This window comes from Sinohyriopsis cumingii, chromosome 16, assembly GCF_028554795.1.
Source record: "Sinohyriopsis cumingii isolate HCF-2022 chromosome 16, ASM2855479v2, whole genome shotgun sequence".
In the NCBI taxonomy this organism is placed as follows: domain Eukaryota; kingdom Metazoa; phylum Mollusca; class Bivalvia; order Unionida; family Unionidae; genus Sinohyriopsis; species Sinohyriopsis cumingii.
The window spans coordinates 63,668,783-63,690,848 of NC_142976.1; the positions used below are offsets into that span (position 1 = coordinate 63,668,783).

Sequence of the window (22,066 nt, forward strand, 5' to 3'; positions counted from 1 at the left end):
CAGAATAGCACATTTTAATGAACAGGTGGCATCAGACCCTTTTATCGTCCATCAGTATTAACGCAGATTTTCTTTTGGTTGGGTGTTTGATTTATCAGACTATGGTCTGAAGTACCTATGGCGGCAGAGATCTGTCATGCAACGGATTTGAACGTAAGAGACGGGCTCCGATCTGGTTGATATCCTGTTTTTTTGTATATAGATTTGGTGGCATAAATTAACAGCTGTCTGTCTTCGAATTATCATATTAAAGCTAGCTATTGTACATTCAGGTTGAACTTATATATGCATTTCTTTTCTCTTGCTTTTTCTTTTCCTAAAAATAAATTTGTATAACAGATCGTATCCAAACGATACTAATTAAATTCTGCGAAATGTTTGGTGTACAATTACAGGGGTTCATCTCAAAACCAGAAAACCCCCACTTATTATTCTTATCAACTCGTCCAACGTGGCTCCAATGTGTCATTATTGTGTTTTCATCGTAGACGATCGGAACTAGAACTTGCAGCATCCAACTTTTCAAAGTTACTAATTTGCACGTATCCCATTGCCATCCATCATTCAAAACATTTGTATGGAAACAAGACTTTATTTCATTATTTCATTAATTCGCAGTTTCACGAAATACTACTATATACATTTAAATAAACATAAAAGAATTAAAACGGAAAAAGGTAACATTTTCGATTTGTACAAAAGATGTACATTTCAGGCAAATGGTAGGATTGTAATGAACAGATTTACGTGGGTCCAATTTCACTCATTTGCTACGGCAACCCAAATTAAATAGCCGTGCATTGTATGATTTAAACAAAATAGCTGGGTGAGCAAATATGTATGCCTCTTAACTCAAAAAGCATTTTTTTTTCTTGTCAGCTTCAAATTAAAATTCAATTCCATATAACCGAGACATTGAAGAAATTTAAAAAAGTTAGAATGGGTATTGTATTATCAAACTTTAATTGCATACGAAACGCTTAGCCAATCTAAAACTATAAAAAGCACCGTAATAAGTCAATGGATATTATAAAGTTATTTAATGCATTTTCAGACTTAATCTATTTGTATATATCAAGTAAAAAAGTTAATGACATTGATATACTCCAATGACACTTATTTCTAATTTTGAAGTTTCTAACTTCAGCCATAGTTTCGAGAAAAAAACACAACAAAAACAACAAAAACAATTAGTACTACTGGTATATCACTAGTTCTAAAGCAATAACAAACACTCGCAACTACTATAACAATGACGACGACAACAAAGATAAAGAAGAACGTTCTCGGAATGCTATTAACTCTCGTAGCAATACCCAATCCAAAAGTCTGAAGTCAAAAGGAATAATTACAATTATAAATTATTGCTTACTCTGTTGTTAGGAATATGCGGCCTATCCATTTGAACATACCGGCTTGAGTTCTGTTTCTGGTAGATAGAAACATTCGGTTGACTCAGGTTTTAATCATTAATGTTATACTCCCCGAGTTTCTTAAAACTGATGAGTGAGAAAAAAAAAACTTGGAAATAAACATTCTATTAGTAATAAATATATATTCCTTCAACGAGAATGGATTTTAAGAGAGAAAGAGAGAGAGAGAGAGAGAGAGAGAGAAAGAATTTGCGTTCTATGTTTTCAATTCATATTTTTAAAACTCGCACACACACACAAACACGTACACACGCAGCTACTCACCCACCCATATATATATATATATATATATATATATATATATATATATATATATATATATATATATATATATATATATATATATATATATATATATATATATATATATATATATATATATATAAGAAACATGCTATCCTCAAGAAGGGCTTTATCAATCTTCAACATCAAAGACATAAAGGGATAACACCAGGTAAATTTCCTCCACGGAAGATCAAGTGAAACCCCGGAAACATTTTCTGAATGATTGAATGCCAGTGACGATGTAAAGGTAAAAATATGGATCAATTTTACCTTTTTATCTTCGTATATAGTCAGGTCAATACATATTTTGAAGCAAGAGATGCTACAAAATTTGACACCTCATTAAAAGGATTTTGGAACAAGTCGTCTTGCCGATGTACATAATATATTGAACAGTGTATTTTCAAATCACGTATCTTAAAGTCTCACAATATTTACACATTTTTAGTCTATGTCATATTTTAGGATAATTGAACACAGAAATAAAGTTCATCTTAAATATTATAACTTTTCAATGTTTCCGTTGGGTACAATCTCCATTTCTATGTTGGTCTTCGCCTGAAATGGAATAATAATAATAATAATAATAATAATAATAATAATAATAGCTTGTATAGCGCAAGAGGTGAAGCATATCCCTACAGAAACCTCCAAATAAAGGACACCTGCTGAAAAATAAATGTGTGGACCTACATTTAAATTTTAACTTATCTTCTATGTTAAAGACACATGTCGAAAAATGACAAAAGTTAGTGGTCTTTTTATTATCATTTATGGACAGGTTCTACCTTACGGCTCTATTAGCTTTATCACAGACTTTACTGACTGTGACTACCCTTTCCCAAAAGTAAGTAAAGCAGGAAAACTATTTCCGGTGCATTCAGAAGAAAGAGCCTTACCTTCCTCCCTCCCTCCCTCCCTACCTACCTACCTACATCCATCCATCCATCCATACATACATACATACATACATACATACATACATACATACATACATACATATAAGGAAACAATTAAAAGTTGGCAAACAGTAGAACAAGCAAATTAATTTGGATGTACTTTACCATTATCTCGTCATAAATCTGAGTTTTCTTTGTGTATTTTTTGTCCAAGTCATATTCATCCATCTTCTTCACTGTCTCCTCTATCTCCGGAACGTTAATAACCCTAGCCATGTTAGAAAACGCAAGGTAGAATGGAGATAATAGCCTGTGATCGACAGGTGCTTTTTTCGTTCCACCTGAAAAAAACAAAACAATGGACTAGACAACTCCTATGAAATTACATCTTGAACCGAAAAATAATGTAGAGATATACATTTTTTGTTATGTATATTTTATTTAAATGCAAGTTTGTTACCTTTATTATTTTTTTGATTACATGATATTGTAATGTAACATTGTGTGCTGGACTTGACATTGTCCAAAACTGAGTTCATTTCTGCTTGACCTGCATGATTTTAAAAAAATTGTTTCATTTTATGTCAACAACTAATACATAGCTAAATTATTATATATGTTTCTGAGCTTAATATCAGAATTATTATTAATAGAAAAAAGTAAATATGTTTATTTGGATCAGGGTTTTGGTCTTTCCTAATTGACTTTTACAGTTATGGTTTTTGATTTTGTAAACATCAAGATCATTCTAGAAGGTTAACTGCTAAAATGCTAATTGTGACCTGAAGTCAAGTAGAGAACTATATAATCTTGTAATTGTGATGACTTGGTCATTCATGCTTTAACATCTAGCACTTTTAAGTTGTATTATATGTTGTGACCAAGAGTTTTGGGCTGGAATCATTTTTGTATTCAAATTATTGAACCTACTGATTATTTATTCTGGAAATACAAAAGTGCTCTGATAAAATTCTTGGACAGAGACATTCACTAGAATTTGTACTGAATTTAAACCTGGAATTATATTACCGTGATTCAGCAAAAGACTGTTGACACATCTACATTATAGTAGCTACCACAGACACATCATCGACTTCAGCTTTGGGATTTTTTCTGGACTTTTACTAAATTTTATTCAGAACTTTAAACTACTGGGACTTGTGTCTGTAGTTCTTGGATTATTTGTGGATTTAATCCTCAGTAACGTAAGTTCTTTATTCTCATTTTCACTTTGTATTCTAGGCAAGTACATATATTTGTTAAATTTTACAGAACTTGTTGTTTTTCACTCTTTTCTCTTACTTATTTTAAGAGCATAGACTCGTAACATTATATACTGTCTTTTATTGGCGTGCCTTCTTGTTCACCTTGATCCCCGTATATACTCTTTTTTTAGTCGAGTCCAAATGAAAACAACATTAACTCTGATCTGTCGTCGCATAATGCGCAGTCAGATTAGGGTCAATGTTGTTTGTTCTACTGATTACTCCCATACGGCAGAATCTATATAGTTTGCAGTTGGACTCGACTTATAAGCGAGTACATATGGTACTGCTATTTTTGTCTAGTTCAAAGAGACAGTTTACTCTTGATGGTCGGAAGCCACTATAAACCATTGGATTCCCATTTAAACCCACTTTTTCTTTAATTTTGTTTTATTTTTGAATCAAATTGTCTAAGTAAACAGTGAAAAATCTCATTGGTTCTACTAACTGCATTTTGAACTGTTTCAATCATTTTGGATATTTCCATAATTTATTTTGTAACTTTTATTCTTGATGGTCTATATTTGTGACAGCATACATGTCCTTCTGGTTACTACCGGTAAGTTACGTCTGATTCTGGCATGGTGTTAACAGCTGTGTGCCATGGTCAGTGTAACAGTATGAATTTCGCAGATGCTTGTAATATGTCCGCGTGACACATTGCCATTTAAAGTTGATGTATGCGATTTGACAAGGAATTAAACCCATGACAGTGGTAAAGATACGGTGCAATAATGGCTAGTATATATATGATTGAAATTTAATGACGTTTCATTGTAAGTTGTGCCAGGCGCATTGTCCAAGACGAGGTGATTTGGGTTCAAATATAAAAAAAAATGTCCTGGGTTGAAATGTTGCAGAAACAGCGTTGGTATTAGCTGAAGTATTTGTCATAAGATGAAACTTTGCAGAGCTTGGTTTATTAAACCTCGATGGGCGCATATTAATTATGCGGCGGTTAAATAAACTTAAATTCCTGATTGGCTCATCTAACAATTAGAGGGGGTCCATACGGAGTTTCGTGTTTCATAAATGTATTACGCCGCAAAACTAGTCAATTTGGGTTTTGTTTGAGGAGAAGGCGCAGTCACTCGTAAGGATTGTCCAAGGGACGTGTTGTTGGAAACCTTTAAGAGACACGGGACCAAAAGGGCCAAGAGACGACTCTGCTAAGTGGGCAGCGAGGGTATCTCGAAAGCAAGAGGTACTGTAAATTTAGTTTCATACAGTTTTTCTTAGATACGAGTCTTAAGATAGTTGATTGAATTTATTTGGGTTTATAAGACTCGTGTATTCTAATAATTTCTTACATAATTGTTGAATTTATTCGTTTATATGTCATACTAGTTCTGTGGGATGTTATGCTGATGAATTGGTAGTTAGCAACTCTTGTAGTTAAGACAATGAGTGAATCTTGTGTAATTCAGTTGTATAACTAAGATGTGAATTCTCTTAACACACGCTTCATTGTATCAGCATTGTAGTCACAGTTTGGACAATACAGATTTTGTTGTCGACCGTATGTGTACATGTGTCCGACACTAGTCGAGGAAGTGATTAATAGTTCGCAGTGCAGGGGCCTACTTTTTAATTGTATGAGCGCGACCAGACTATGATATAGATCGATTAGTGATGTTAAATAGTTCTGTTAGAAAAATACATTAATCTTCCTGTGCTATGTTTTCTTTATGGAAGGAACTGAGTTAGAATTTATACAGTATAATGCCAAGCTGTGACCTGGAAGTTAGAAGTGGTGTCTGTTTGAATTACGATACGACGATATCTGACGTCACGAGAGAAGAGATGATGTTCTATCCAGGAAGTAAAGACCTATTTAAGTTGCATATTTATCTATATTAAAAGGGAACAGCTTCACGTGGATGTAAAAGAAGTACGACCCATGTTGCAGTTAAGGATCCGTAAGAGGCTAGAGGCGAGACATTTGTCATTGTAGGCAGCGGTACAATGGAGCAATCGACCCCGACCTTCTACTAGTGCTGAATCTTGAGTGAACTGCAACCACGTTATCAGGTTATGTAGACTTGCTGGACAAATGAGTCTGACGCGATCACTCGATTTTATGACGAAATTTGTCTTATCTGTGTAACCGAAACTGCTATTTGCATTTTTTTTAAAAATAGCTTTTGGTAAATATTTCTGGTGGAATTGTATAGTTCGAGTGTCCTGTACAATTTTATTTCGTTTATATAATTGGGGGGCTCGTGTTGTTCTATTCTATACATCTGCTCACATCTCCTTTTATACCATCCATCAGTTTTTTTTTTTTTTATTTTTATAATTCACTCGATTCAGTCAAATACACCAGGGAGGTTAATATCCTCTAGATAACGATAACCTCCACCCACCCCATCCCGTAACAGTCAGTATCGCAAGCTAAGTGTGATAGAGATCATTTGAAAAATAACTAGATATAATTAAAACAAGCAATTATGAAAACAGGTTTACATGATACAAATAAAGGATAATTTCTTTATTTGCATTTGACATTCAATGTACACGATATTAATTTTTATCATAAAGGAGAAGAAAACATCCACATTAAATTCGTTACGTTGTCCTTGACATAACCCAAGTTCTGTCTTCAAAGTAAAGCTAATTCAGGTGCTTAAGTGTACATAGTACAATAAGTGTAGGTGGTCTGTATGTGCTTATCAGTTTCAAGTAAGATTTACTTCCCCTGTCAACCTTCTCTAGCATTATTCTTTTTAAATAATTGGTCTTTAATTGATTAGCGCTTCTTACTCTCACACGTGACACTTCCTGAAGATCATTCTTCACCAATTTATTCTTTAAATATATTTTTTCCGGGAATTGTATATTTAACACAGATGTTAGTTCTTTACTTTTCCTTTGCCGCGGTTCCACTTTTCTTTGGTTGTTTAATAAATAAATTAATTCTTGAATTAATAATTAATTAACTAATTCTTTTCTTCCTCAAATGTCATCAAGACTTCGGTTTTCTTTGGTAAATTCTGACAAACAATTGAATGGGCGTAACAAAATAATCTCATAAAACTGTGATAGAACGAGATTAGAATTTAGAAATTTTAATGACGATTAGATTAGAAAATTTAAAACAAGATTTTTGTTTTTAAAACAATAAGTCGAAAAACGTTTTAAGATGTCGATACATTAAAATAAACTCCAATGATGACATGAGAATATAATCAGTTCATCTACTTATGCTTCTTAACATGTCAACCAACCAAATTTCTCTACCTCAAGTACTTTTTAAATTTATTATTCGTGTAAATAAGGTTTTAGGTATATAAAAAAATATTTTCAGAAAGTTACAAAAATGTGATCAAAAATTTATAAAAATATAATTTGTCTGCCCCTAGTAGGTTATACTGAATCATACTAACACGATTTTGGTTTCTTACGCTTAGATGCTAAATAATTGTCCTATGCGCGCTGAATTCCTTATCAATAACCATACTGAATGGATAATGCTTCTCACGCAGGTATCTGTCAATTTACCAGTGATAGCTTGTTAAAGTATCAGGCTCGTAGTTGCTCCCATCTGACCTCGTGATGGATAGAGGAAATGAACAAATACGGTTATCAAGTTCTGCGACGGAAATTTCACACACTTCTCGAAATTAGCACCTTGAGCACGTTGTAGCTAGTTTCGAAATTGCTTCAAAAGGCATTCAGGTTTTCTCATTGGGTTTATGTTTCTCCGACTGTTTCCAAATTCTGTCTTTTACGGCAAAGTCTTTTATTCATCTATAATCTGCACGCCAAACTTATCCCTAAACAAATCTGCAATATTTACACTTCCAAATGTATCCATTATGCGGGAACCCTAGCAGTGTTACCAATCATAAACTTCCGTAAATGTACTGCATTGTATAGTAATGTTGGTAGGCAATTCTCGATTATGATCTTAGTTCTGACGGACCTTACGGCTGTATTTACTGCTTTATTTACTACTTCAAAAATAATGCTGTAGTGACAAACACATGGTAAGAACCTTTCAGATATTGTAAGTGTACAGCAAGGTTTCTTGAATACTGTCGCTGTTAGAGTTTTGTGTAATGTTAGAAATTCTGGCTGTTTTTTTTTTTTTTGGGGGGGGGGGGGTAAAAATGTATAGGTGTACAATATCGTATTAGGCAGAACCTACCAAAGAGAACTACTGTGAAAATATGTATAGATGGAAATAAAAATGAAAACTTGATGACAAACAGATAATTGGTTGGGACAAAATCCATGTGAGTATGAAATACAAAGAGACCAAACTCACCAATCCTATATATGCTGGATTTACAGTATCAGAGTTAACCAAATGGCAAATGTATGATTCGTACCACAGGATGAAAAAAATATTGTCATAACATGAAAATTTCGATGATTGATACAGTCCATGTGTATCGGTGCATGAAACGGACTACACTTCTTTTGACGGAAGCGACAAGTGGATGGGCAACACACACACACACACACAGGTATAAAGAAATTCATGACCAAGCAAAATGTAAAATTTGGTATATACAAGGAGTGTATACTTGTTCCTATGGTAACTACCAACTTATTTACATTACCGTCTAAATTCTCTTATGGACCATATATTCGATTGCAAACTGCAGAGACCCAGATCTGCCATGGCATAATGCGCAGGTCTGGGCATATGCAGCTTGTTAGGAGTAATCAGTAGAACAACCATAATAGACTCCAATCTGCTTGCTCATTATATGACGGCATATCAGTAATGTTGTTGTTTACAGTTGGTCCCGACTTATTAGCGAAGACGTACGGTGTGTATGTCGTAGAGTCGTAACATATACATGATGAAAATGAACACAGTGACCATATCACGTGCTGATGACAAGATATACGTTGTTAGCAATGTCAATACTTTATCGTACAAATGATTACCAGCATAGCTGAGCAAACCGTTGGTTCTAACAGCGTAGTTATGCATCACTTTTGAAGACTCAGTTTCATCTATTAAACAAACTGTCTTATGTACCAGATCTACCCGTTGTAAAGATGTTTTTGACTCTTTTATGTTAAATAAACGTGAATGACATTACTGAAGACCTTAAGCAGTCATTAATTAGACTGGTATATGGCAAATAAATGTGAGTGACGTCATTACAATTTCAAGCAATCATTAAACTGGAATATGTCAAATAAATCTGAGGGATATTACTGACAATTTCTTGCTGTCTTTGGTCTTGCGGGTAAATTCTTTCCCTGGAAAGCGTAAAATCATTAAAGAACATATTATAAAAAGGACACGAAAAACACCCCACCCCCAAACGAAAACAAAACATAATGAGGCAGTTGTTGATAATAGTTCGCGAAGTGTCCCTGGTAAAGAACACGGTTCTTGAAGCGCTAATACAATACATGATTGAGGCAAACGACAACGACGGCCTTTTAAGAAAAGTATTTAAAAAATAATAAACTTAAACTATGTGGATAAGGAGCATACTTCGAATATATTACGAGAGCTGCCATTATTTATGAAAGAAGGATTGAAGGAGAAGTTACAAATTAAAGTACTATTAGTTTCATTCGTATCTTCTCGGTCAGTCATACAGTCAATCCATCCAATAGATTGGGTTTCATTGTAGTGGAAAAATTTCCTGCGAACAAAATATATGCTTTTTCTTTCAATTACTGCGCCGACATATATCGGAGGGATACTTTTGTCTCGGATATATAGCCGTGGCTGCTCAGAATGGGATAAATGATGTGAAACTATCTGAGAAACATTTTTATATTACAGGAGGAATGCAAATTGAATTTAAATAGCGAAAAAACAAACATGGGTATACTTATTGTTGAAGATGAGGATCGAACGAATAGTCAGGGTAAATACAATGTCTGACCTAGTTAAATTTGCTAGTGACAATAGCTTGTTACAGATCGTCAACAAAAAGGCACAATTAAAATCAATGGAGTACATTAAATCGAATCCTGGAAGAGAGTTACAAGCAATAAAACAATAGCTTATCAGGTCTCTTTCAACAGACACCGCTGCGAAATGCTAGGTGAAGCAATGGAATAATCTTTGATGAGATATACCTGAATATAAATTCACTTCAATCTTTCTTCCTCCCCCCCCCATGTCAATGTTAAAACTGGAAAAGCTAGCATTTATGACTCATTGAGATTGACCAGGGCATTGCAACGCTGTCCTGAGAAGGTAAACATTTGGGCTACCAACCATAACCACTTGATAGGAACCCGAGTCAAATTATCGTTTTTCAAAGGGACATTGATATACACCGTAGTTCACAGATTATATGCTATTTAAAATCTGACGAAAGAGATAATTATCTTGGGATAATTTAAGAACCGCTGCTTACGATTGGCCAGAGTAAATTAAGGCGTACAATTTAGAAGTACTGTGAATTTAAAGTGACGACCCTGGTCGAAATTCTTTAGTCTTAAAATTCCTGAGAGAGTGGAGTGTGACTCCGAGAAAACCTAAAAGGAATAGTGCTTTCCTCGTTAAAAAAGAAAAGGGGAACAGGTGGCTGTCTTGTAAGAAAAGACGGGGTTTAGTGCTAGGACGCACAATTTCTGAACGAGAACCACATTAAGGTAACCGATTTTGATTTTACACGTAATCTTCTATTTTGCTTGTTTGTTTTTTGCAGATGTGTTTTATATGACTAGGATCCATATTATGTATCATTTATTCAATTTAATGGAACTCTGTTAATACTAGAGTTGTAATGCAATTTATCTCTTTTTATTTTACAAGTACTAGTTTATTGATAAAATTGACGATTGCATGCTATCCAAGTTTTCGTATGTGTAGACTTTCATAAGGTTATATGAAATAATTTTATTTGTCTCTTAGCACGATACTGATTATCGTGAGTTAACGATACTCGGATATTTATATCTGATTTTGTAATGTTTAAATAATATTGTAAGTTAGGGATTGCTGCGAGCTAACATTTTATGAATTTTTTGCAATACTAATCTAGCATGCGGTAGCGTAGATAAAGAGATATGGTAACATGAGATACCACTCACGTGTGAATTTATGGTCGGTCGCTGTAATGCAAGAGTTGTGATCTATCTGATTAAGTCAGAATTTATGCAGTGTGGATAGCTAGTATGTTTCTGAGTAATGTAAGTGAGGGATTTTATGTACGTGTAGAAAGTGGTACATATAGAGATTTTGGGGTAATTTTTGTCCTTTAAGGAACAGCTTTCTGGAGAGAGAGAGAGAGAGAGAGAGAGAGAACTGACCTGTGATACAACTGACCAGTACACCCACAACTACCGTCACGAGCACGGCCAGCGTGCTATACCACATATAAGACAGCCTGTAGATGGTGGACAGGGGATCGTAGCTGTAAAGAATATGATTTTCAATGGTAGATAAGTACCTCATTTTATGAGTTTGTTATCAGTACCCCCTTTTTGCTTTATATGATAGAAAATAGTAATATTGTTGATTTAATAAAAATATAGGAGAAAAACACAATAATTATTACTCTTTATAGACTTGTACCCTAGTCGATAAAATGATAGTCAGCAAGGAGAACGCTGTTTTAGGCTTCAACGTTCTCAAGCAAACTGAAAACCTGAGTTTAAACTCGAGAAAATTAATTTGTCAGTTTAATCCATCAACAAGTAACCTAGGAATTTTTCAAAATAAAATCCATAGCTCTTCACTACCGTATACATCTCTGGTATCTCTGCCAGAAACTTGCTGTATGACAGATTTATCTCATACCCATATATACATTTATCAATACCGTTGGAGTTGTGATCAATAAAGTTTGCTTTGTATCACAAGGAATACTGTTCAGTACTTTCGTTAACGGATGAGTGCACATGACTTTTCCCGCGTTGACACCATATCATTATTGATTATTTTTAGGTGTAAGACGCATGATCAGAATAATTTATTTGTTTGTTTGTTGTTGTTGTTTGTTTGTTTTTAATGTTTAAACAAGCCGAAAACATGCATCCAAAGGTACTATTGAAGAAAAACAATAATTTGCTACTTTTCTAATATAATCATATAACGCTATTTATAACTTTCGAAAAGTTTTGCCAGGCAGAGGTTTTCTAACAGACCGAATCAAAATACTTTCTAGACTCATGATGTTTCAGTGAATTAAATTTCCCCGTTATAGTCTGTTCGTTATCTAACTTTTTGTAAAAGGAGGTTATGATTTACAAGGTTTTGATATTGTTAAAAAGAAGCATATTACCTGTTATCGACAACACTGGTGGTGTATAAATGTGTTGTACTGATGGTGCTTGTGTGGACGGTACTGTATGTGGTGAGGTTTAGCAGTGTGGAGTTCTGTGCGACATCGCATGGATTAGGTGGTGATAATCCAGATGTGTAAACAATAGAGCCGATGGCAATCCACGATGTAATACAAATACTAGTCACAACGCCCACAAGAGCACCCTGCAAAACAAATAGAAAATATGTTTTCTTCTCTCACAATTCTTCTGTCAAAACATTTTGATCAAAATAATGAATTATATGCCGATATGCCACCTATTGCTCCTTTATTGGGAACCAGATTCATTGGTACTGATTTTGGCTATTATTAGCAGATAGTTATTTCGCTGTTTTGACGCAACTGTTAATAACTAAATTGCGTTACTGGTTCACTTAAATGTAACCGAGCCTGACACCCGATTACAGAGATATTGGAAAATGGTGGATGTTTATCTGAGAACAAAGAAGCCGTTGAAAATAGATTTCACTATTCTGTCCAAAAATAGCAAAAATTATATTTACGGTAATATAAAATGTTTTGTATCAAACGTTTCAAACAATATATTTGGCATCGATTGCAATGCAGTTTCTCGTAATTTGTATTAAGCACTCATGAAGGCTTACATGCGCAGTCATAAACTATCAGACACTTCATATTTATGTTGGGAAACATAACTTTTTCATAATAATAGAAACGTTAGCAATAGGTTCTGAGTTATGAAATCGGGGTACCCTTTTTCAGTGTTATTTGAATTCTTTTTCATTTCATGGTCTCTATGTATATTTATGTTTATTTATTTATTTATTTATTTATTTATTTATTTATGGAGACCACTCTGGTGGCCCAGGGTTTAGAGCATCCGCCGCGGATGCGGGAGGTCGCGGGTTCGATCCCCGGCCGAGTCATACCAAAACCTTACAAAAAATGGTACTAGCAACTGCCTCGCTTGGTGCTCAGCATTAAGAGATGAGTGCAATGACTGGTCGACCCGGTGTCAAGATAATGTGACTGGGTGGGACATCATGCTACATGTCTGCGGCAAAATGCCCCAGTGTTAGACATCACTATAAACTATCACACTGCAGACATCCGAGCGATATGACTGAACAATTGTTAAAGCAACGTTAAAAATCCGAATCAAGCGAATCATACATTATTCATTTACTTACCCAATGATTCACCAATGGTACAAACATAGCACAAATGATGAGCCCCAGCAGTGGACCGCCAACCATTCCAAAAATACTTAGCGTCACCTGAAGGATCAACTTGCCGAACATCTGTGCCAGGAAAGCCAATCCAATTGTGATGAGACCAAAAACGACAGCTATAACAAAACGAAACGCAGAATTAAAAACTCAGATTTTTTGGTTGATGTTTCAACAGGTTCTAACACGTGTCCAAAGTCCGGTCTAATATTAACATTGCTCGATTTGGTTTAAAGTCGAACATAATAGCAAATAGGTGGGTGTGCTGTATTTAAATGAAATCCAAGTAAGCATGGCAACATCATAGAATTCACACGTTGGACCATATTTATGAAAATAACAACAACAAAAAACAACGGAATTTCCATAAATTCGATAATAACATCGACCGAAATAACTACAAATTCAAGCTAGCTACAATTTGTATTGTATTAAACTTTAATTTATCTAATTTATCCATCGACTTCCAAATTAAAACATGCGTTCAAAGATATAAAAAATAATTAGGAATAAATGCAGCATTTCAAAGAAATCTTAAGTCGGACAATGTCATTATCCGGACGAAAAGTCGCATAATGTGGTGCTCACTTATTTCGACAGCAAGGACAATCTTAAAGACCTAATAATGTTTCCTACCTGAAATATTCTCAGCATGTTTTTGATTTTATGTTTTTAATGTTTTTCTAATTTCATGTTGTTTGTTTTTGTAATAATATTATTATGTTTTTTATCTTATAGGTGTTGTCTAAAGTTGTAAAGCGCTTAGAGCTTCTAAAGATTAGTCGCTATACAAAGTGCTCATTATTATTATTATTATAATGTGGAAAATTCCGTCCATATGGCCGGCCTGTATAAAAATAACCACACCAATTTAAGATTTTCAAGTGGAGGCTTATTATACTTTTTCGGAGGCTTGGACCATAGCACTCAAATTCGTGTTTGGTTTCTAAATCGGTTATAATTTACTGCTACTTTATGAGCATAGTTACCGCGGGGCAATTTGAACACCTTTTCACTTTCATTTTTTTAACCTTAAAATAATGCAGACTAGTATTTGTATTTGAAGAAAGGGCATCTGCCTGTAGGTGCGTTACTATGTTAATGTTATTTCAAACAGAGGTTTTACTAGACGACATGACAAGTATATCACCAAAGGAGGACACGCCTAATTAGCGAACGCCAGAACTTCCCTTTTATTAGGTCGCTTTTTTACATACGGGTATTTTCAGGCTGTTTTATTTCCTGAAGTAAACGAGTACTTTGTTACTGGACTGTCTTTCTCGGGTTCTTAAAGTAAGATATACTAGATAGCAGAATGATGTTGCGGGTACGTACGCTATTAAACAGAATGGCGGGCTGACATTACTGAACTTCACACCAAGATGCAAAGTTATGTTATAATAGCAGAATATTGTGATCATTTCTATGGAAGCCACACGTACAAAAAAAAAATTTTTTTTTAAAATTTCAAAACAAAACAAGCAAAAATAATCCCTCACCATCCCCCTCCCCCCAAAAAAAGAAGAAAGAAAAACAAAAGAAAATAAATAAATAAATAAATAAATAAATAAATAAATAAATAAATAAATATATCGTTATTGATATTCCGCCTTTCCGCTTCCTGTGCATGCTCAGTAAATGTGTGTTGGGGATGAGGGGTGTCGTCAGAAACGTAGAAAGCATTTTTATGCAAAAATGCATGCTCTGAACAGGAAACCAACAATAATTTGCTTCAAATGGATTGTCCTCACATGCGTCATGCACACATTTCTTTTCAGTTAGGATTGTATTGTGTCTGTGTAAATGAATCTGACACCTTATAGTATCGGCTCCAAGTAGATTTATTCAAATTTTCATTATTAATGTTAGCAGGTACACAATTAGTAGTTACACCTCCAAGATGTTTTTCTAAAATGTAAATTTTTATCTTTCAATGTTATTTCTTTTTTTTTCCTATCAAATTCAACATTTCAAAAAATCGTGAAAGTTCGATTGTGTTCAATTCGAATGTCGCAATGAACGAAGGACAGGTTTAGACTTATGTAAGGGTTTCCCCGTCTTAAAATAAAGCCTGACTGCAAGTAATATGGTCACATTATGTTCCAATGTATAGTCTGGGACGCAAAAAGCAGTTAGACCACGAGATAAGTTCACGTTAATTTATGTGGTAAATAGAAGACTATTTACTGGTGTTACTAACGGGATGAAATTGCTTTCCATGTACAGTAATGTATTCTCTTAGAGCAATAAATAAAGCAAGTCATTTCTTGTGTAATGCCATAACTCTCTCTCCCCCCCCATATATATATATATATATATATATATATATATATATATATATATATATATATATATATATATATATATATATATATATATATATATATATATATATATACAATGATCATAGATGCTTTAATTAAATATGCCAGACAATCTATATCTCTTGTATTATCAGCTTACTATATACTGTTGCATGTATGGTCATACAGATTCATGTTAACACCCATACAAATAACTTCGGGTTGTATTGATCTATCTTTCTTGCTAAACTGGCTGTGTCCAGTTTTGGGATTATGTTCTAGACATGCCAAGCAGGCAATACAACGTTCAACATAATTTTCTGTGCACGCACCTTCAAACTTGTATCTAAATACAAGCGTAAACGAAGAGAATTTTTATTATTATTTTGGTTTGAATTTATGTTTCATGGAATATTTCTGTCGCGTCAGAAACAATCTTCAAATCGTCAATGATTTACTTCGAAGCTGTTGGCATAGCAACTCCAGGACTGCTTGAGCGATTTTATATTTTCATACACTTGAAAATAAATTCAGATTAATAACTATATTTTAATCAAACTTTATGTCACATACACGGAAGTCTTTTGCTCGTCTGAGGTTATTTCGATTTTCTAAAAATATATGACCGATCTGGGGGTGGGGTGGGGTCATCGAATTAAGGCATCTCAACTGGTTGACTTTGTGAAACTGCATTAAAAGTTCACCATGCCTTCTATTGAGAAACATTACAAAGCCCCCCCTCCCATTTTCTCCTCTTACCAATTTTAACAGATTGCGATCTATGTATTTAATTAATATTGCGGGGTAGGGGGAAATGAGTTACCGTACTAAATACGAAAAGGAAAGTTAAACGCGAGCATGTATCCCAGATGGCTGAATAATGACCAAATAAAACAGACATGCAGATGAATGCAAGGCTAATTTAATCTCGTTCAACCAAAAGCTTGGTTGGTTCCATGAAATCATCGCCATACTAAGATATGGCAAGATGCTTCATTTATCACTGTTACCAATAGAAGGCGCTTCGGTAAAACTGCAGAAACAAAACTGCAAAGAGATCTCTCCCTATTTCAAAATGTTTCTATCACATTTTCCACACTCATAATAATAAAATGATATTAAAAACTTAATAGGATATAATTTAACACTATTACCGAGAGAGGAGGTCTATCTCGGTCAGTCATGAAAATGTTTCTGCTTATGACATCAGTTATTTTGCATATATGCCAGCCATCTTAAATATTTTGTATTTGAAAGTATTCTTTGTGTGGGGAAAGGTGAACATCGAACGTATCAGCCCATCCCAACTGCACTGTTATAAAAAAAAACATAAGTTTGAACTCACAATATTTGCGACTTCACCTCATCTCATTAGCCAATGAAATCGCCATACCAATATTGGGAAAGCCTTGTTCTTGGGTTACAAGAATAAAACGTTGGTTTCTTTTTAATTATTTTATACCAGACCATCGTATGGCGAAAATCTCACAGAGCCACGCGAGAGTCTGTTTGAAGAAGACTAAAGTTAAATATGGATAATTGGTATCAATGTATTAAAAACTACTTATGTATTGGTCGTGGTTACGGACTTAGTACAAACAGCTGAAATACGGAGTGGAGAGCTGATCGATAAAATTAGAAACAATACAAATGACTCGTTACTTTATGGCTCTGTCAACGTATTGATATGTGCATTATAATTAAACTTTGCGCCAATTTTCGAAAAGGGAGCATCTTAATAATGCTGTACAGGCATGCTTCTTTTACTACTCGTTTAGTTATATTTCATTCTCTTTTTGAAGTTGTGTGAATGTTACTCTGTTCTTAATATAAAAAATCGGACACCGATATATTGGATGACGGATACAATTCTTAATCTTTGTGTCCTTACAGCAAGGTCCTTCTTCAAATTTTTTTGCTAAATTGGTCACGTGTGCTGAAAGCTTCCTTACTGCGGTACTTAGTACCTTATGCGAAACAGCGTTATATATCGATGCTGAATTAAAATTATGAACAATTTCTTCTTCATCTTTTACATTATATTTTCGTTATTAGTCCTCACTGGCGGACCTCAGGAAAGGATTCAAGATTTTTTTTTAAAACTACACACGTCAAAAGGTGAATCCCATCAATGACCAGACGTTAGCGATTCCTACAAAAAAACAGCATTAAGGATTTCTCGGCGGATACGCATGTGCACTCGAAGTACATCAGCGCATGTGCATATGTTTATTTGCTTTATCACGAAAAGCGCCGCAGAAAGAGATTCACTTTTTGTCAAGCCTGACTTCCAAGAAAGTAATAATAAAAAAGGATTTACACTAAAAATCTTTAAAATCAAAAATGCTATCACTGACTTTAATCTATGGCGTAGGCGGATGGAGGGATGGATATGCAAACGGACCCCAACATGATCACCGTATAGAGCCTTCTCCATGGCGGGCTCGACTAAATGAAATAAATCTATTCTCCAGACGATTAAAAATAATAATAAAATTTCCCTTTACTCACAAACGTCCCTGATTATGTAAAAGACGTAACAGTAGTAACATAAAAAGAAATGGATGCGGGCAAGATGAAACATTTAAATAATATACGGAAGAATAACTTACCCAGAATTTTAGAGATGACAGTCAACTTCTTCTCATCCAGAGATTTGTTTGTGATCCTTGTATACAACGGCTTTAACAAATCGGTCAAGAAAACCAAGGCAAGGGCGTTAACTCCTGAGGAGACCGTGCTATAATAATTGATAGAAATGAGGAAATGTTACATTCGCTGAACGGTACACACACAAGAATGAAGAACAGACATGTAGACAAAGTGATAAACATACCAATGGAAAAAACAGACATACTATATATATATATATATACGGACAAATTACAGATGGAGGATGATAAAATGTATTGCAGGAGATAAAACTCAGTATTTTCCATAAGAATTTAGAGTGTATTAATTGATATAGAATCATGCTAATCATTACTCCGTCATGACGATGCAATAGGGTGTTAATTGAAAACTTAATTTTGTATTTTTAAAAATGACCGGCGTGTAAATTTAAGAATCCCGAAAATCCAGGTAACAACCTTCATGTTTAAATTGCTTTGAGAAATTGAAATAACAAAAGAAATAACGTTGTAAATAGAAACATTCCATTTAATTTGGAATGGCGTCAGTGCTATACTATAGTGTAGAGACTGTGAGAAACACATACCACATATGCATACACGCAGATAAGATAAATAACTGTCCCCATTGATGGAATTCGATTTTTGTTTCTTTCCATTCATTGAATTGCTCATGCTTCAAGGCGCGGAGTATATTAGTTTCAGAAGGTATTTCTGTCTTTTTTTATGGAAAGTCACCTGACATCCATATGGTATGACACCTCAATGGTCGAACTGACACACTGACATACGCGTACGTAACTAAAACTATTGTCTTACTGTATTGCATCGATGTAGGATTGTGCATACAGGTTTTTTTGTTATAACAGTTTAATTTTTCTTGGGTAGCAGGGTCCAGTTTCGTAAATTGGCCCCTGGCAAATTTCTTAACTTAAGGCTATGGTGCGACTTTTTCAGCTATTATTGTTTACTATTTAACGATATGGATATATTTGTGAACTAGGTGTTTCCGGCTTGTGTTGTTCTTGAAACTGATGCCAGGCATGTACACCTTCCATAGTTACTCTGCAGTATGTTGATAGTGAAATACCAATAGTCGGCTAGGAAGAAGAGCTAGCCACCCATAGTAGTAAACACATGGGTTTGGGGCAAGTAGAATATCTCAAAAACTGCTTGGATGAAACTATTTTCAGTTGCATCAGCCTGTTTAGTATACACTGTTTTGCACAATTGTCATCTAGGAAATGGGCTAGTGTTTGCACTGTGAGCATCACATGGTGTCAAAAATGATCTTCGGACATGAAAATTGCAGGTATAAATTTGGGGGTGGGGTGCTAAAACTTCTGCTATAAACTGCCATTGACTTCTCTGGTCAAGTGGATAATATTCTTATACTTATTTTTAATATAGATATATAAAATATGGATTTTTTTAAAAATCACTTGTATATTTGATTTCTGATGAATTGCTATACTAGGTCACTGATTGCGGCATTACATTTGTACATAAAAACTGGCCCCTGCCCCCTTGGAAGGTGTCGATCGCAAACCGGTGCACTATTAAATTGTTCGATAGTCCTTTTTATTTTATGTTTTAAATTGTTTTGTTACACACAAAGCATTTATATTCAGCTGATGTAAAACAAAATTTTTTTTGGGGGGGGGGAGAGTGGGGAGTTTCCTTCTTTTCCAACCAAACAAGTGTTTTGGAAAGCTGATGCATGTTAGGTATCAATCGGAACATCGCTAGGTCATTTCCGTCAAGGACAGAAATAACCTGAAGTGGTTGTAGGAATGCACATCAGTTTGACGGTGATTCGCGTCTGGCGGAGCGTGCCACATAAGACACAACAGAAAAGGCAACCCATGTTCTGAATGTGCCTTTGTCTCCTTCCGTGGCAATTTGGCCTCAGTTCCCCTCGAGGTTGAAAGTTAGGAATTTAAGCAGAAAAAAAATAGCACTAAGTTCAATGGTGTATTTTGGGGCTGGCTTGTTTTGAAATGACACAAGCTATACTGAGAATAAAAGGGAAGACTTTAAAGTTTACAAAAGTGTATATATTATTTACACCGCCTGCTCTGTAATGAAGACGGTGATGTGCAAAATATTAGCCATGTCAAAAGTACTCTTTGTTACCTCCCTTGAGTAACAAGACATGGACCTTCCATCCATGATACATCAACTAAAGTGACTTAGTATGTGGAGAAAGTTGAAGTCTTTCAGTTATCGTAACAAATGTACAATAATGGTTGATATATAACAAAGAAGGCAGTAACTGTGATCTGATGCCATATTGTACCATATTAACAAAATTGTTGCGAATATACTTCTCCATGGTGGCGAATTACATCAGATGTTTCTTTTCTCAGCTTGAGAGAAAACGTCGTGGATGTTCCGTTCGGTTGGTCATATGGACTCAGGTCATAATTACTGTTACAGGTCAGTCTCAAGTCATTTTTAGAGCATCCTTTCCTCTCTCATTTTGGTGGTGATGCACTAAATATATTTAGGCATTCTTGGCGTTGATTTAAAGGATTTTGTAGGGACTATATTGGAGAAATGATTGTGATCCGAGTCCATATACAATTCGAAGGACGGTTAAGGGAGGTAACTTGCGATAAAACCAATCAAGCGAATACTTCTCACGCAATTATTTCAATTTACACAATGTCGTCATATATGTTATTTCATCTTAAAAATTATTAAAAAGAAAGAAATGATAAAATAATAAAGCAAAATTCTTCCAATACACGGGATTTTTCCCAATACAAATAATGGCAAACAAACAAAAAAGATTTTTTTTGCAGTACTTTACTGAAGTTATAGCCTCTTAAAATTGTCCACTGTCAAACCGCATGTAAACATGGTAACATTTTACAGCTCTCATTGAGAAAAAAATCCACATTAAGTTTATTAGCCAAAGTAATGTAGTATCAAGATCTGCTTGAAAAATGGAATGCAGTTTGCATTGTGGCATGTTCAAAAACAAAATCTAGGTACCATCTTCTGTCAGCCATGTTTTAACAGAAGGACCCGGAATTAGTATGGCATTATATTCTTCAATAGAAAGTGCATATATGCGACTAGAGTAAAGCTGCATGTTCTTTGTCAAATTTCTAACCGATAGGTAATCAGATCCGTGCACTGATAATTCACTAAACAGAGGCTTATCGAGCTTTATAAATCCAATCATGCTCAACAATGACAATAATAAATCAATAACAAAAGCACCCACCCCCAAGAAAACAAAACCAAAAACAATATATTAAAGTTATTACACGCTTGTTCAGTATGAAATTATGTATTTTCCACTTAGAATAACTTATAACACCAACGAAGCTGAAATTTAAAAAAAATATTTTCAAACCAAGCAATGAATTGAATATAGTATAAGCTTCAAGATTTTAATAAAGCAAACTTGCATAAACTGCTAATTTTCGCATAAGCCTATCCAAAACTGAGATCCACAGCAGACCGATGGACCAATACCTGAGTGAAGCGCTAAAGATGCAAGCCACCATCAGTCCGGGGAATCCGTGGTACTGCCCCAGAATGTCCATCACCAGCCAGGGGATCAGCTGAATGATGGAATAATAAATAAATAAATAAATAAATTAATAATAATAATAATAATAATAATAATAATAATAATAATACATTAGTATATTAATTAAGTGCATGAAAAGGATGTGAAACTGTCTTTCTAGTCAGTTTTTGCTTTGAAAATTTCAGGTCTTCTTGCAAGCTCGATTGGTGAGGGTGCTTTTACAACTTCCAAAGTGGCAGTTATTGGATAACAGTCA

The 22,066-nt window shown here is 34.6% G+C and overlaps 1 protein-coding gene across 1 annotated transcript in view; it reads right to left on the minus strand.

Moving 5' to 3' along the window:
• Window positions 1-572: 572 nt before the first annotated feature.
• LOC149780584 (sodium-coupled monocarboxylate transporter 1-like) overlaps window positions 573-22,066 on the minus strand; it is a 43,379-nt gene continuing 21,885 nt past the window's right edge. Inside the window, exons 8-14 of the mRNA XM_089936399.1 lie at window positions 21,753-21,841; window positions 18,246-18,373; window positions 13,292-13,449; window positions 12,099-12,304; window positions 11,125-11,228; window positions 2,783-2,958; window positions 573-2,276 (exon numbers count right to left, since the gene is read on the minus strand). Coding sequence (XP_089792525.1) covers window positions 2,220-2,276; window positions 2,783-2,958; window positions 11,125-11,228; window positions 12,099-12,304; window positions 13,292-13,449; window positions 18,246-18,373; window positions 21,753-21,841 — 918 coding nt within the window. The 3' untranslated portion in view covers window positions 573-2,219. The remainder of the gene's footprint in view (window positions 2,277-2,782; window positions 2,959-11,124; window positions 11,229-12,098; window positions 12,305-13,291; window positions 13,450-18,245; window positions 18,374-21,752; window positions 21,842-22,066) is intronic.